Source organism: Excalfactoria chinensis, chromosome 12 (assembly GCF_039878825.1).
Source record: "Excalfactoria chinensis isolate bCotChi1 chromosome 12, bCotChi1.hap2, whole genome shotgun sequence".
NCBI lineage: Eukaryota > Metazoa > Chordata > Aves > Galliformes > Phasianidae > Excalfactoria > Excalfactoria chinensis.
In genome coordinates, this window is record NC_092836.1 from 13,353,515 (window position 1) to 13,371,256 (window position 17,742).

Consider the following 17,742-nt stretch of genomic DNA (forward strand, 5'->3'; position numbering starts at 1 on the left):
ATACCACAACTGCAAACAAGTTTGAAAATAGAATTGCAAAATGTGGTCAGTCAACCAAAGAGCAAAGTTTATCCAAGACAGCAAAACTTGTACAACTGGCTGAGGTACAGGGAAGAAGCAGTGAGAGCAGCTTCTCGGCGTAGTTCAATCCTGTTTGCGTTACTGGACTGTAACGAGCAGATTCAGTCTGTTCCTCTTTTTAAAACGTAAAGGCATCTACATTAGAGCAAGCAACTTACGGCACACTTGCATAGTCCATGTGCTTCATGGCAGTGCAATGATAGAGTCATGTCTCTTTGCTGGAATAAAACATCTTATAGCATTTGCTGTTGGCTTTTCTTAATGCTATGTACCCAAGAGCTCAAATGGTTTTGTGGCTGTAATGGGTATGGCAGCTACTCAGAAGCTTGCATGTTGTTGGAGCGATTTGAATGCAGGTACTGCATTAGCACAGTGTTCCCAGGGTGTGCTGCATGCACTGTTTTGTAGCCTGATGGCAGTATTTGTATGGATTATTTCCTCTCTAAGGCCCAGCTGAAGGTTGCATATCCATAGCTTGCACTCCTTTAGACTCTATGAGACAACAAAACCCGTCTCTGCTGATCATAGTGCCCTCACCTTAGAACCATAGAATCATTAATGTTGGAAAAGACCTCTGCAATCATCTTACTACTTCACCTACATGGTGTATTTGCTTTGAAATTGCTGGGAGGTTGGAAGATACACATGGAGCAAAAACACAAGCGCACACACCCTGCCCAGTCCCTGTGAGTCCTGTGAGCAGCCACCCATGGGTGCAGACTGTGGAAACCCAAAGGAAAGTGTCAGCTTAACAAAGTGGTTGTGAAAATACATGGATCTTTGAAAACTGGGAAAGGATAGTTCCACAATAAAAGAAAGGCATAAAACTATTAGAGAGCATCCGAAGGAGGACTACGGAGATAGCAAAGGGTCTGTAGGACACGGTATATGAGGAGTGGCTGAGGTCCTGGGTTTGTTCAGCTCAGAGTGTAGCAAGCTGAGAGGAGACCTTGCGGCCCTCCAGCTCCTCTCAGGGGGCAGAAATAGGGCCTGAGGGAGAGTCAGGTGAGGGTCAGGGAAAGGTTCTGCCCCAGAGGGTAGTGGGCATGGGGCAGGCTGCCTGGGTCAGCAGGCACAGCTGGAGTTCAAGGGGCTTTTGGATACTGCTCTCAGACATAGAGTTTGGTTTCTGTGTGGTCCCCTGTGGAGCCAGGGGTTTTACCCGATGTGGGTCCCTTCCAACCCAGGATGTTCTGTGATTTGTTTGTAAATCCTCACAGGAGAATTTATACACAGGAGAGACAGAGCTCTAAAACAAAAGATTTGTGTGTGGGTCAAACATCCAAGCATTTGCACAGAGATTCCCATCTTCAAAGCACTGAGCACGTTTGTTAATTATACTATGCTAGCCTTTGAGGTTATCAGGCATTCATTAATAATACTGTTTTATAGGTGGAGAAACTGAGTCAAAGAAGTTATGCAATTTACTAGGGATTAAAGAGAGTCATAACAACAAGTAGAACATACGCTGCTGTGTGGTGCAGCAGCACCCTGCTCCCTCAGTGCTGCCGTCTGTAGGTCCTGTTGTACAGGACAGCCTGCTGGTGGCTCCGGGTGTGCCCCCAAGTGAACCTACAGCTTCCTCACAATGTTAAGTTCTAGCTGCCTGGTGGAGGAAGGATCGCCTGTCAGGCCCTTATTCAACAAGTCCCTTTTATTAGATACTTGCAGTTGTGCCTAAGTCAGCACACATTGTTTTTCTCCTACCATTGCTTGCTTCTGAGTTTTCTAGTGGAGTAGCACTTATGTGTGTATCCTTCTGTTCTCCAAAGTGATTTTTCAACCCACTACTTAGCTTTAACCATATCTGACAGCAGGCTTGAGGTCTCAAAAAATCCTGCATGTTCTGTAAAAATACGTGGCTGATTAGATGAGACACATCCTTCTATTTAGTGAAGGGCTTGTCTGTTGCTTATCAGACAGAGGAGAGCATGCATAAGAGAGCCCTGCTTGGAGTTTACCCAGTAATGCAGCCACCAGGAGGACAACATGGGACTGAAATCCAAAGAACAGCCTGTTCCACCAGATACACTTTCCTTGGAACTGCTTGTTTCTTTTCCTTTTCTTGATTTATTATTATTATTATTTTCAATATAACATCTCTTGTGTCTGCAATATTATATGTTGTAGTTCTGGATGCTCTGATGTGGACACAAAAAACCTCTGTCACAACACTGGCCCATCTGATTACTGCTGTGTTATCGAGTGACTGCTTCATTTTGGGGACTGTTGAAACTGCTTTGGTAGATCTGAAGAAAAGGAGTAATAAATACGTGATCAAATGAGACGTAAGCACCAGATATCCATCCAAATGTGAAGTGTGGTTCTTTCCGTTGCTGACAAGTCCTGATTTTCCTGCGGTATCTATGCTTCCTTTTGGATGGTGGAGGCTTCTGAAACTGGATGGTCCTCTTTCTTGTAAATGACATCTTGTTGTTAAAGAAGAGCACTGTTGTGTAACGTGATTAAATTACGTGTCAAGAAGTTATACCAGTAGATGCCCTGTTGTTAAGGGTTGAGGATGAGGTCAGGTTAATTATTAATTACCACTTTTATGACCAATAACAGTGCCATGAATACCTCTTCTGGTCTGTGACAGCTGCCCCACCTGGACTCTGGTGCTTTGTCACTGAGGCTGCCTGTGCCTGGCCCTGAGCACCCTGCTGCCTGTCCCCAGGATCAGGCCATGTGTGCTGAGAACTGGGCCCATCACCACAGTTCTCTCCTGCATCACGCTGGGGCCGTGCTTATGACACAGATCACATACCTTGTACCTGAGGGAAGAGCACTGTGCTGCCATGCAAGCATAAAGCAGAGGTTGCCCTACACTTTTTCCTGTTGAGCCCTTGTGCCTCAAAGGTTGCATGTACGCGATGCACAACGTGTTCCTGTGTGTCTGGATTCATGTTCATGAAGTAGCTAGATGAAAGCTGCTGCTGAAGCGTGAAGGACTTACTCATCCATGCAGTGCCCTTCCAGGTTTGCGGCTGGTGATTAAAGTGATTTGGGTTTGGACTGATTCTGGGAGAGAGGGAGAAGCAGATACATGCTTGTGTGAAATAAGGGTTGAAGTGTCATTTTTAACCAGCATTCAAATCCTTAAGTTTTCAGCATGTATCTAGTGAAGTGGCAAAGGATGGAGATGGAAGTTAAACACCTCCTCCAGTGTTCTGTTTGTTGGTTACAAACCCTGAGCAATGCAGTAGATGTGGCAGACAATGCTGTACCAGCTGGCTGGTTTGTATTCAGAAGTTTCCTTCAGGTATCACTAGATTCTATGTTCTTTCCCACCAAGGTACCTCTTGTTGTTTTGTTCTTTATATTTTTCTGTACTTGTCTTCTGTTTGATAATGGATCTTACATGATCATCATAGAATGGAATAATTTCAACCCGTTCATTAGACGGCTCAAAAATTATTTGTCACCTCATTGAAGCCTTTCAAATGAAGGCCCTCATAGACATTCATGCCATGAAAACTCAGATGTATGCACCTTTTATTATTGTTACCTGACTCAGAAAGTCATCAGCTTTGTCAGAACATCCATCCCTCTTCATTGTGAGCACAGGCAGTTTTATCTTTAAGTGGCAAAGTGCAAAGATTCTAATAAAAGTACAATTTCTAACCTCTGATTGAAAATGCTTCTGTTTGTGCCATTTCTCTTTGAAATCGCTGTAAAATGTGATATATGGGTTTAAACAGCTACCGTATCAAAGGCTTTACATTTCATTATTACTTGTTAAAATTAAAATGCAGTAGTAGTGATAATGCTTCACTTTTACCAAATTATCAAATGAATTTTACACTGCTTCAGCCTGACTGAAATAATTTTAATAACATTTTAATGTCAACTATTAAGTTGTTTTATATCATCCAGACAAGATACACTTGGATACACAATAATTAACCTCTTGTTCTATCCTTAATGCACTTAGGAAGAGCCAGGGAGGTTCCCTGCTGGGGGAGAAATGGGTAAGAGCTGCTCCCTGCATCATGCCTCCCATTGGGCATGTGTGTTAGTGCCAGGGTTGTGGGGAATGAGACTCTTTGCAGGACATCTGGGGAGGGTTTTCCTTTATTAGCCTTCACCAATTACAAGTTTTCTCCTGTAAATCTGCTTTGAGAATCTGATGCTTTCCCCAAGAAGAATGTCTTTGGTCTGGGAAAACTTCTAAATTGCAGTATGGTGGCAGGAGATAGTGCTTGCTCTGTGTTGTTAGGGAGGTCTGTAATTGCTCCACTGGAGGGAGGGTCATAGAGTGGCTTGGGTTGGAAGGGACCTTAAAGATGATCAAGTTCCAACCCCTGAATGGATAGAGTTGCCAGCCACTAGATCAAGCACTAGACCAGGCTGCCCAGGGCCACATCCAAACTGGCCTTGAACACCTCTGGGGACAGGGTGCCCACAGCTCTCCGGGCAGCCTGTTCCAACACATCACATCCCTCTCTGTGAATAACTTCCACCTGCCATCTAATATAAATCTCCCCGCCTTCAGTTTAAGCCATTTCCCCTTGTCCTATCACTATCTACCCATCTGGAAAGTTGATTTCCCTCCTGTCTGTAATCTCTCTTTAAGTACTGGAAGGCTGCCTTCTCTTTTCCAGTCTGAACAAGCCCAGCTCCCTCAGCCTGTCTTCCCAGGAGAGGTTTTCCAGCCCTCTGTGCATCTTCATGGCTCCTCTGGACCTTCTCCAGGAGATCCACAACTTTCCTGAGGTGAAGGCCTCAGACCTGGACTTAACGTTGAGCTGGATAAATGCAACACCACGTGGTTTGTCAGCTCTTCCAGAAGAACAGGATCTTTCTTACTAGAATGTCAGCAGTTTTGTGGTGTTTACAGGCTTTTTTGAAACTGATTCTTGGCCTGTTGATACAAATGACTCGAACTCTGCTCCCGCTGTCATTCCCAAGGCCTCCAGCCCTGCCTCCTGCTGCATGCTTCCTGCTCCCTGCCTGCTCACCCATTGCAGGAGCTCTTCTCCCCTCCAGCTCCATGGACTGTAAGCAGTATGGCAGCCGTGCTTACCCGTTATGCTACCTTGGCACTCTTCTTCCCGCGCCTATTTCCAGCTCAGGCTGTGCTTTTGTGAGCTCTGCCTCAACGCCACATTTGCAGTTCCCTTGCTGAACCTCTTATGCCCACTTTTACCTCACTGGCAGATTTGAATAACTGCACAGAATTGCTATTGAGAGTTTTTCCAGTTCCTCGCCGCTTGATGGTAGTGCATCCAGGGTTTGTATTGACAGATTAATTTGTGAATCGGTGCAGCAGGGGCTGTTGCTGGAGGCTGCTCCCCAGCACGCTGCGTGGGATCCTGCATTGTCTGACTCCGAGCCCGTTTGATCGCTGTAGGGGGTCAACTGTTTGACTCCAGCCTTTTTTTTTTTATGTTTGTATTTCTCTAAGGCAAATAGAACTGAAAAGAAAAAAAAAGAAAAGAAACTGGAGGGACCGAAGTGGAGCATTCTCATAACAACAAAAAAAATATAGTTGCAAAATACAATGCACCTTTTGTGCTGAAATTTGTGGGTGGAGGCAAAGCTTGCGGGAATGGACAGCGCCGTTCTGCTGAGGTCGATGAAATGGCTTTCTTCACCTACAGAAATGTTTTGTTTTTATTCTGTTTTCCATTGGGCTTCTTGAGGAACAAATACACATGTGAGTTACACAGGACACTTCTCCAGGACCCTGCTGGCTTCTGCCTGAGGGCGGCATGCTCCTTGTGCTTCACCTTCAAGGTGCAAAAGTGCTCTCAAGCTTGACTACAGGTCACTGCTGTGGAAATGATGGCAGCCCAGCAAGAATCCCTCACTCTGCTCACAGCAATGTTCTCTGGGGACTATCTTTAACTGTGGGAATTCTATTTTTGTGCCTATATTCACATGGCAGTTCTGCGGGTGGAAGCAATTGGCAGGGCAAGCATTATTCCTTAGACAAAGGGGCACAAACTGGAATTGGTTTGTACTTAAAGATCATCGGAGGCATTTCGATAGCTTGGGTTGTTTGTGCTTGCATTTTCAAGTTCAGTAAAGTTAGCAGTTTCTGTCTGTGAGCAGCTGTAAATGGCCAAACGTTGTTCAAAAGCCACGCTGTAGCTGAAAAAGTTGAATGCATCCTTTACAGAATCACTCAAGTCTGAGGACAGTTATTTTTACTCTTCCATTTTGTTCTAGCTAAATATTTGTACTTGCTCTCAGAACAATAGCTCCCACCACATTGGAGCCTGTGCCCATTGCAGAGCTTTTCATACCTCCTCTGTAGCGATCCATGTGGTGCCCGAGGGTCTCATCTGCTTAGTTTAGCTAAATATAGACTTTTCAAGCCCTTGTACAGAGCCTAATCCATACCTTTACTAAGCTTGACAGGCTGAATCCAGTGACATAAGCAGCTGATGCAGCTTTATGGGTAGAGGAATCCCCTACATTCTGTAACGCTTGTTCTAATCTGCCAGGGTTTGTTTAAATTTCCTAGTGCTTAATCTGGAATTTCACTGCCTGTGCGTACTTGACTCTGAGGGCTGTGTTGTTGTCTGCAAACTTACTCTTCAGTTTTCCATGCTGTCTGCACGAGGAGGCCTGATGATTTTGTGTATTTTCAAGTAACTGTTTATTACGAAAAACACGAGCCAAATCTGTGATTGCTTTTACGTGATTCAGGAATAGTTTAGTGTTTATCAGATGTGCTGCTGCTCTGTTTGCAGGTTGCATTCACAGAAATGAGAATGTCTCTAGGTTTGGTTGTTCCTACCTTTGCTCTTTGGTCTGAGAAGGGCTGGGTCCCAAACTTGCAGTGGTGGCTGCTACACGATGATTGTCCACAAAGGTTTCTGGCAGAATCTTGCTTTGACAAAATATTTACAATGGTTACAGAAAAGATTTATTTCTGTATCTTACCCTTTTTGGCTTTTTCCAGCTTGGTGGGTTTTTTTGTGGATGCTGTTTTTCAAAAGCAAGATTTGTGGCTTGTAATCCTGATCCTTACAGTTATGCATCGCTGCGTGACTTCAATTCAAAGCGGTTTCAAACCCACCTTTGTTAAAGACAGAGGGTCACAGTGTATTTTGTTACCTACCTCTGGATCAGAACAAATCACTAGAGCCCATGAATTTACTCTTCCTGTGTTCATCGCCAGCGGTGTGCAGGAGGGCTGAGCGCTACTGCATATACGGAGCTGAAATTTCCATGGTACGTGCCCAAACACTTTCCCTGGCAGAAGAGAAATGTTGGAGTGTTTTGCTGACTGAGGAGCCCCAAGAAGCATTTCAGGGTGTGAGGCAGAGACCTCCGAGGTGGCTTTGGTCGTCGGGTGCTCTGCCTGGTTTCTGCAGGGACTGGGGTCCCTTCCCTGGCTGAGTTCTGATGGAGCTGTGGCACAAGGGCTGCATCCCACAGCACCCAGTTTGCTGCAAGGAAGCAGAAGGAGTTTTCATGCATTACAAAAATGTGCCTTTCTGTCTGGGCAGCTGCAGGCAGAACAAGCAGGAGCAGAATCCTGTTTGCTTTTCTTCCTCCTGAGAAACGGTGCCATTCCAGAGTTCGATTCTTTGGCTGGCTGCTCAGCGCTTTGACTGCACAACATCTTATCTTGGATACTTCATTCCTTTGCAGTTTAGTTTTGTTTTTCCCCAGTGCTGTGCCCTGCCATTGCCTTGCACCCACATTGTGTGCCCACAGGCTGCACTGTATTCTTACGTATGTTGTGCCATCCAAAATAATCTCAGTGGGTGTTCCAGCAGCTGCCATGATACAGCCCATCCTCTTGGCAGCCAGAAGGACTGTGATCAGTGTGTCTACTGTTTATTTTCATGTATTGTAATGAGATGGAACCTACAGAAGCCTTACGTAGGGCAGAAGTGCTCCAGGAGCCAGCAGCAGTCTGTACATGCCTGATAGTGCCCTTTGGACTGGTACTTCTCAGCACTGCATCTCAAGCATGGGCTGCAGAACACCTGCTCTGACTGTAGCAGCACAGCAGTACCTGAGCTTGGCTTTGGTATTGCCATGTGTGGTCAGCATAGTAAGTGTACAGCTGATAGGATGGAGGGGTTTATTTCATTACCAATTGCTTGCTTGCCTGGAAATGGACTCAAGCTGATGTCATATTTGTCTTTAAATCTTCCAGCTGCGTGGGTGTTGAAGAAGAGGAGGCACCAGATATTGACATCTATCATTGTCCAAATTGTGAGAAAACTCACGGGAAGTCTACTCGTAAGTACACTTGTTTAGATAGATAATAGATTTTGTATGCTTAAAGAAAAGAAGGGGGTTGGGTTGGTTGGCTTGGTTTTTTGTTACATAAAGAGGCATTTCAATAGTTTGTGTCATAAAAATCATGATTCGAAACATGATGTAAAAGAAAAAAAAGGATGCTGGGGGAGGGGGAAGAAATAGGGTTGGATTCTGGAGATGTGAGTTTTGCTCTCTGTCCCAATGGGCCTTGGGCAGTGCATGTGAGCTAATACGAGCACCTCAGTGTTCTGCTTCAGTCCCAGACTGTGCAAGGAAATAACAGTTCCCTCCGTGAGCTCTGAGAGGCACCAACTGCTGTGGACTAGAAAAACCCTACAGAGGCAACTAGCTCTAATACAGTGATTTTTTAAAACTGCGTGGTGTTCTTTGTCTTTTGATGAGAAGAGTAAGAATCAATGTGTTCTGCTTGGCCTGGGTATAAAAAGTGCAGCAATTTCAACAGCAGTCAAAATTGTAGGATGCACCGAGGGTGCCAATTCTGGCTGTTATTTCACAGGCAAAAGTTCTCCTGAATAAAAGTGACAGTTGATCTCAGTGGGAGTTTTGTCTGGGAAAGAACTGTGGGATGTGTTTGCTTTTGGTCAGATTAATTTACAAATTCTTTCTATTGCACAATGGGGGGAAAAAAAGAAGAAAAAAAAAAGAAACCAATTGCTGTAAAAGATTAAATGCTTTACTTGAAAGCCATTTATTGTAAATAAGCAACAGCGATGCACATTTCCCCACTACTCTGCAGTGTTACAGCCACACACAGAGGATGAGCTCTGTGCTCATCTCCCAGGAGCACAGAACCGTAATGTTCCTTTTTAGTGAGAAATAAGGGATGGCTGGAAGCTGCTTTTTGCTCTGTTCAAACTCAGTAATACTGAAAATGACCAGTTATTTCTGCCCTGTCTTGAAAATTGAGGTTTAAAATGTTCCAAAGATAGAAGGAGGAAAATTCTGAAGTGTTTTGTGGGCAAAAAGTCAAATCATTTTTCCACTTTGGCTTTTCCAAACTGGAAACCTGAGCAACCTGTACCCGCTGCATCTCCCACATGGTTTGCTACAACTGTGGCACAAGCAGGGCACGCACAAATTGGTCAAAAAGCCCTCGGGAGGTAAATTCACAATGGAATTCACAAAGTCAGTGTGTCTGTTTTGATTGAATGAATCCGCCTTTCTAGGGTTTTGTTGGGAGATTCCAAACAAGAAACACAGGAAAAGTCAAACAACCACAAGTTATCTTAGAGGGAATAATTTGCCATTTTAGAATGGCTTGTGTTGAAAGGCGAGGTAGAACTGCAGACGGTGTGAGGATCTTGTTGGGCAGGGCTGCTAACATCTGAGGGTTCTGCGTGGTGTTGAGATGTGCAGTGCTTTGATTTCTCCCACTTTGCTTTGAATTAGGCATGAGAGGCAGCTACTCTGCAGCGCGAGGAGTGAAAAATCAGACAGAAGTAGCCCAAGTCGGTAATCAGGAATTAAACATTAATCCTTTTTAAGACATAATCGTAGAATTCAAGAAACGGCAGTTCCAATAAAAAGATTACAAGTTTAATATACCAGTCAAGATGAGGAGAGTTAAACCAGCCGCAGTCCTCTGATGGTCTAAGAAGGCTTTTGGCTATTTAATTCTTTTTACTCCAGATAGAATCTGACTTGGCAGCATGACCCTCTGTCACGTTGTACAGCATGGAGAAGGTGGTTCTAGAACACTGCTGCTAGTTACAGACTATCAGCGTGGTAGAAGTGCAGAACGTGGTGGCGTTCTCTGGTGCATCAATATAAGTTTGTTTTCTCCCTGCAGAGGCACTAAGGAAAGTTAAATGATGTACAGGACCTATCATCAAAGTAGCAGTGTGTAAGGATTTTGGGAACATTTAAACATTAGTTAATGATTGCCTTACCTTCCATTTTGGTGTAAGGTCACAGGATCCTCAAGCTGCGTAGCAGTTTCCACCATTAACTAATGGAATCATGGATTCTGCTGAGAAAAAATACGCTATTATCCTGTAGGCACCTCTTGTGGAGTGCAATAGGCTAGAAAAGTTGAAAGACCAATTACATGACAGCAGGAACAGCTTGACTTAATGCATTCATTCTGGCAGGCATTTGTATGCAGTACATCCTGCTCCACAGAGCCTGGGCTCTGCTGGGACTTTTGTGGGATGATCAGTTTCATTTGTTTATTAGCTGTTACAATATATGTTTAAACTAGTTATCTAGCAGTATCAGTTTTGTAATAAATAGGTGTTGTGCCAGAGCCGGTAGTTCACTGGTAGGATTTAATTACTGCAAGATTAGCAGAGGGAAACACAGACACCAATTGTCTGTTATGCAACTTGTCTGGATTTAAAAATATATGTGTATTTCTGGAACGCGCATTCCTCAATATATGTTTTCCAGATGTCAGATATAAAAATCGTTTTCCTCCTCTTACATTTTTCCACTTTGCCAGTGTGGCTTTAGTGGGTACTATTTCAGAAAATCACTTCCTGTCATATGACAGTTTAAGCCATTTCAGTTCAATGAAATTTGTAGGGTCTTTTCTTTGGGAAAAAAAAACCCAAATTGTATGCGTTCATAGAAATGGTTCTGACATCAATTAAATAAGATACAATTGCTTTGTTAAGACTCGACTCATTTCATAGCACCGTCTAAGTTGTCTGCCTTGATTGCCGTCTAATTTGCAGCAGTGACAATCAGGATGATGATTTGGCATCAGTGGAGTTCCATGCACGTGAGTGGAGTGATGCTAGGCTGAGTCTCCTCAAGTAGTTAAAGCCTTCGGTGTAAATCAATAGAGAACCATGAGGGTGCGTCAAGGTATCCCTTCTTCACAAATACAGCTGGAAAAAAACTTGCCTTTGAAGCTTGGAATTGCACACTTTGAGGCCATAGAAATGCATTCTCTCTTTCCTCGGAGGCGTTCTCTGTAGGAGAAGAGGGTTATGCTTTCTGAAGGTCAAATTTAGATCAGAAAGTTCTGCACAAAACTAAATCTGTAATCATTTAAGAGAGAAAAAAAGAAAGGAAAAAAAAAAGAAATAAAGTGCCCTTTCAGGCCAGAGCTCGTATTTGTAGCACATGTTAATGGCCTTTAATCCTTACTGAGGTCTTCATGGTACAGATGAAACGTAAAGAGAAGGGCTGAAAATGGGCCAAGTGCTGATGTTTGATGCTGTGGGATGGCCTCCAGCCGGCAGCTCGCTGCAATCCAGGGCTTTGGGTGCTGGCTGCTGGTGCTGTGCTGGAGGTGGATCCCAGCAGCACCAGAGGAAAGGCTCCCTGGTGCTCTGGGGGGAGTTGCAGTGTATTTCCCAACAGCATGCGGATTTGCTGCTGTTCTTTCTCAGTGTTCTACACTATCTGAGACACAATAAAAGAACATGCTACTAATTTTCCATGTGACAAGCAGCACCTGTTTCACTGGGACTTGGGCTCAGAGTCCCAGTGCTGGATATATCAGGGTGAGGGGAGGAGGCCAACACAGAGAGGACAGAAGAGGAGGAAGGTTTGGCATTCATGTAGGGCTTGCTTCCTTTGTTACCAGGAGCACTGAATTAATGCACTAAGCCTGAGAGTCATTAAGATAAAGAACTTGCAGCTTTAATGAATATATCCAGCTAGGCTGGAGAGCCGCATGGAACTAATAAAACCAGCATGCTTTGTGCAAAACCCGGGGTGGATTCCTCAGTAGATGTCTTTGCTTGAGTTATCCCAGGGTTGTGGTCAGGAAAACAAAGTTAGATTTTCCCAGACCTTTTGTCTTATAGCTGCAGCCTCCAGACTCCTTTCATAATAAAAAAGTACATTGAAATGTGTGTGTTCATGTGCAAAATGCAACGAGAGTGCCATCCATGCATTGCTACTTGATTTAGGGGTTAGAGACTGAGTTTCATGATATAAAAAAGTGGTAAAAAATAAAGCTGTGACATGAAAATTCTTCAAAGTGGCTTGAAATGATGTGATTATATGTTTGAAACAAAACCATTTACTACAACAAGGAGCCTGCTCAAACAGACTGTGGTAGTAGGAACAGCTGAGCGAGATAGTGCTGACCAAGATAAAAACTGGACCAGTTTTTCTTGCTCTGTGTTAGCTGGCTGTTAAAGGCAAGGCAGAGCTACGTAGGCATCTGACTTGCTTATTTCAGCTGACCCTTTTTCCATGAGAAACTTGCCTATGTATTGCCAGCTGGGACCATAGTAAAGGGGCCTTCCGTCTGATGGCCTCATTTCCAAGCCCAAGCCTTCCTGGCCTTTCAAAGCTTAGGAAGAAGTTCTAAAAATTGCATTTGTGGTGCCTTTGCATTTTTTTTTTCTTTTCCCTTTTATGTGAATGTTGTGTGCAGGGCATATTTCAAAGCCCAACCAAACTGATGTCAAATCTACCACTGCTGGACAGACCTTTAGATTAAGGTAATTTATAATGAATCTATTCATAAAGATCTATATGACGTAGTAACAGAGCAGAAAAAATGGCTTTCCAAGGGCTTTTGGTATATGTGACAAGTACAAAATGTCCAGAGCCTATGTTTGCATGAAGCCTGTGGAAGCTGTGCAGTTCAGTAATTATCCGTCTGGTTGCCCTTATGTTACAGAACGAGCACTGTTCAGTATGTAATGGATCTTCAGGCTACAGTATAACTGCTTAATGGTGAATTGAGAGCAGTATTAAAATTGGCACTGCACTGTAGTCGGGGCTCACCTAAGAAATGCTGTGATGCTTCATTCCTTTAAATGTCCTCATTTTCTCCTACTTAGCATTTGGTACTGTCCAAATGATTCTTTTTCAGTGAAAAAGAAAAGAAATTGGCATAAACATGATACTGGGCAGAGTACAGAGGTCAAGCCTGTTCAGAATGGAAGCCAGATCTTTATAAAGGAGCTTCGAAGTCGCACTTTTCCAAGGTAAGTTGTTCAGCAGTGTAAGTAAGGTGTTCTAGTGGAAAAGCAGGTACAGCCCATTCCGTGTGAAGCTGGCCATGTTTCTCCCCAGAAGCAGTAGGTGGGACAGGGAGATGATGTTTAACCGAGTTGTTTTATTATGGATGACCCGGGCTCTCCCCTTTTATCATTTGTACAGCAGTATTAAAATCTACTGTTGACTGAGTCCATCTCCTGCAGATTTCAGTAGATGCTGGTATTTGTGGAGAATGCGTTTGGCCCTTACAACATAGGCTTGAATAAGAGACTAAGAAATCTGTTGCATAGAATTCTCGAGTTCTCAAAATTAATACTAATGGCCTTGCTGAAGTCTCTCTCCATCTTGAAAAGAAGAACAATGACATCCTCAGTTGCTACAGTGATAAAGACTCCCTTATTTAGGGTAATGAATAGTGCTAATTGTTAGGCGGTGTGTTCCACACTTTATCAGACTGTTCCGCAGCCATTCGTAAGAGTGATGATTTTCCTCTCGTTCTTGAATGTAGGCCTTAGCCAAGTAAATTCTCAATTATTAATGACTGAGGATTTTAGAAGTATCTGCGGAGGCTGGTAAAATGTGCTCAGTAAACACATAACGGCTTTGTTTTAGAGAGGATTTAATTTCACATTTCTTTTCAGACAACGGTCACCAGGCTGGTTAAAGGGAAGGCTGAAATACCCCAGCAGAGCATTGCAGTTCTTACAGATGTATTTCACTTGATTCAGGACCGAGTAATTTCATCTGTTTGGCAATTTTTTTCAGGCCTGTTTTATTTTTGTCTCAGGTTTTGTTTCATTTTTTAACACAGGGCAGTTAGAAAGGTTGCAAAGCTGATTTCATGAAAAAAAAAAAACAAACAGGGGTCAAGTTCTAGGCAGAATGATTTCAGTAACCAAGCATGGCCTGGGAAACTGCAGGTGCTGGTGGCTTCTGTAACCAAAACCTTGGGTTTGTGCACAAAATCCAAACCAGCAATGTACCCTATGAAGGCAAGGATTGCATTTGGAATGATAGACTCCTTCTGTCTGTCCTTCTGAAGATAGGAATTCTGCTTTTTAGTGGATGTCTTCACTTCCCCAATCACTCCAGGGAGATGTGTTCTCAGTTAATGCTTTCAGCACCTCGGTGAAAGTTACACAAAATTGTATGGGATTTCTCCTCTAATATAACAAAGCAGGAATTTAACTCAGAATGTTGTGTTGTTTCCAAATAGCCTTCTATTTTTGTTTTGGTTTGATTTTTTTGTTTGCCATTTACACATGTGTATAAGAAAATCTCTACTGCCAAAATAGAGAGCAAGAAGAGTATGTAGTTCAGAGTGCCTGTGCGATGCAGGCTGCTGGCAGTGCCACTTGTGGCATAAGCAAAATGGCTTTGTTGAGAAATTTTCTAAAGATAATGAGTGAAATTTGCAGATGTTCATCACAAAACCCAGCAGTAGCAACGTGATGAACTGAAAAGGAGAATCTTGGTTTAAAGGCAGAAGCAGTGTTGCTGATTCACGGAATGCAACACTCAGCTGTAACCAGTTGGTCCCTTGGTGGAGCTCAGATCAAAAGGAACCCTGAGGAAGGCAAACAAGAAAAAAGTTGGGTTCACGTCATTCAGCTCCTGGATTTTTAATGCCAAAAAAGAAGTGGAGTAGTAATAATAATAACTACGTTAATTGTTCAGGTTTTGCAGCGTAGGCATTGCTCTCCATTTTGGCACCATCACTGCTAGACATTTCTGTGGCACACACAGATGCAAATCAGGCTTGAACAGGTATGTGAGATACGTATGGGCACTGTAAACCTTAAAGAGAAGCTTAGCTGCAGTTAATTGGTATCTATTTTGTCAAGAGGTATCCTGGTTTTCTGAAGCAGGAAACCCTGTGTGAGCCTAATGTGCGCTCTGTGGGCAGCAGAGGTGTTGAGCTGTAAGAGCACATGACAAGGTCCTCATTTACCAGATGCTGCCTTCCTGTGAGGTTCTCCCATAGTTCACTTCTAGCTCTTTAACATTTCCAGCCTCACTTCTTCGTGCTTGCATAAATATGGAGTGCTATGATCTATGCCAAGCCTCAGGACATACCTGCCTTGCCCTCCTTTTTGGGAGCCGAGAATGTCAGCTGTAGTTCAGAGCTGATGCAGAAGAGGGCAGTCATGTATTAGCCTTAAAGGTTCCCCGAGGTAATGCTTTTGGGGGTAAACGGGCAATGTTTCATTATTTCCCCTGGCCCAATCCTGCCGACACAGAGCTGCAGGAGTATCTTCCCAGAGCCCAGCCTTGGCTTGGCTACCTGAGGTGGTGCAAAGAGAGACCTGCCACATCTTTCCTAGAGCACACCCGGGGCTCGACTTCATTTACAACCTCGTCATTTCTCACGTTGAATTCAAAATGTTTTGCTCTTGAAAAGATCTAGGAATTGGACTTGAAGCTCTCTTTTGAGCTGAGTGAGGGATCGTTTGATAAACCTGCCCTTTGATTTGTCACTTTGAAGCCCTCTCAGCTGCTGGAAAATGATTTGCAGAATATTTCCTGAACCATTTATTTGACTACTTAAAAACGATTTGCCAAGTCTTTCCCAGGCAATTTATTTGAGATTATGCAACGTTTTAAATATTACCCTCTTTAAATTGAAATATTTAACACTAATTTCTTTGGCATTGATCACTGGTAACAAGACAGATCCCTGTAGTTAGGAAAATGGTCTCTCACCATGAGATGCTATTTCAGAAGTTTCCAGTAGTTGGTGCATTAGAGTTGAGGGAGCCGATGGCAGACGATTTTTCTGTGCCATATGCACTTTGTAACACATTGCTTTATGGCTTTTGTCTTACAAATCTACTTTGCATGTAACTGAGGTTCTGCAGATAGCTACCATCGTTGACATGGTTCATAGGAATATGACACCTAGGTACAAAGAGATCCAGGCTGTGGATTCCATTGCTTTCCATTACTTATAGTCATATAAATCTATTCAAGAAGAGTACTGGATGCTGCTAAAGTATTGTTTATCATCTGCTCAGTGCAGGTCTCAGTGACAGCTTAGAGCACCAGGTCGTCTAATGCCACCTGGAAGACTACTGACTATTGGCTTTGCTGAACACAAATATGAACTTGTATGCTTCATGACCAACAAGTTGTTTTGCCTCAACTGGTGGCATTATATGTTCTGGTCTATTCACACACCTTCAAGTTTCTATTTAGGGAATGCTTTTGGTAGATTTTGAATAAATGTAGCCCTTATTTATTTGGGAAATCTAATGTTAAGAGAAGACATACATTCATGTACTGCTTACTCTTCAATAGAGCAACCCATAGCGACAGGAAAATAGTAGCATTTGTAAAGGAGGTTTCTCTTTTAAAGATACATTTTTTAGCATTTGAATAAAATAATAGAGGTCCAAGCATATTCTGGATGTTCCAAAACAACAGAGACGTCCAACTGAACAAAATGAGTATCATGGAAGTTGGGAGTAAGCAGATGCTTAGTGATGATGTCAGCTTCTTTTTGCCTACCCACACACACAGTTTTTCCTTTCAGAAGCACAATGCAGAAGATGCCAGGCTCTTCATGGAAGCTCCTTGTCTCTGAATCTATGTTTGCTTTTCTAGTGCTGAAGATATAGTAGTGAAAGTGCCAGGCAGCCAGCTAACAACAGAGTATTTGGAAGAAAATGGCTTCACCGAGCCCATCCTGGTTCCCAAGAAGGATGGCCTGGGATTGTCTGTGCCTGCACCTACATTCTACGTCAGCGATGTTGAAAACTACGTCGGTGAGTATGTGGGGCAGTGAAGATGTGTCGTTAGAGCTCAGCTGCTTCCTTAAAATTGATCCTGGTATTGGGAAAAAAGCACCCTTCCTGGAACTGCTCTGCACTGGCTCTGGAGATAGGCAGCCCTGCCCAGGAAGCTCCTTGAGTTAGTGCCATGTTGTGATATGAAGCCAAGGAGTACTTGGGATGGGGGAGGGACCTTGGGACCATCCCTTGTGTTTGGATCGGGTTGATTCCCTCAGTAAAATGAAAGCAACTTGGGAGTATTGCTATAGGCAGGGTGGCAGCCAGCTACAGGTTAAATTGACAACATATTTTGAATGCTGGCAGGTTGGCTGCTGCTACTTTCTAGCTTAGAGCCAGGGATATTTGCCCGTCTGGTTTCATGGAGAGCAATGAAGGGGAAGTTTGGGAGCAGGGGAGTGTACGTGTGTTTTATGACCAAATTAGGAAGGAGGTTATGCTATTGTGAAATACTGACATCACACCTTGAGCCATGCAGATTTTAAGATTCATTATATAATGGTAACTTGTAATTAGCAATTAATTCACAAGCTGGGACAAGAAACACGAATGTACTTTAGAGTAAGACTGAGCCAGACTGCACTGCACTCCATAGCACTATGTTAAGGGTTATGTCATTGTAGTATCAAGAAATTGCTTCCTTGAGCCAGCCCTTAATTGATTGCTGCCATCTCACTTTGTACTGAAGGAATTACTAGACTGAGACACCCACTCT

At 43.5% G+C, this 17,742-nt stretch overlaps 1 protein-coding gene across 2 annotated transcripts in view; it reads left to right on the top strand.

Annotated features, from left to right (window-relative positions):
- Positions 1-17,742, top strand: part of PHF2 (PHD finger protein 2) — a 75,150-nt gene that overhangs the window by 31,532 nt on the left and 25,876 nt on the right. For both annotated transcript variants that reach the window (XM_072347526.1, XM_072347527.1), the window contains exons 2-4: positions 8,204-8,289; positions 13,112-13,226; positions 16,843-17,003. In XM_072347526.1, the coding sequence (XP_072203627.1) occupies positions 8,204-8,289; positions 13,112-13,226; positions 16,843-17,003 (362 nt within the window). The remainder of the gene's footprint in view (positions 1-8,203; positions 8,290-13,111; positions 13,227-16,842; positions 17,004-17,742) is intronic.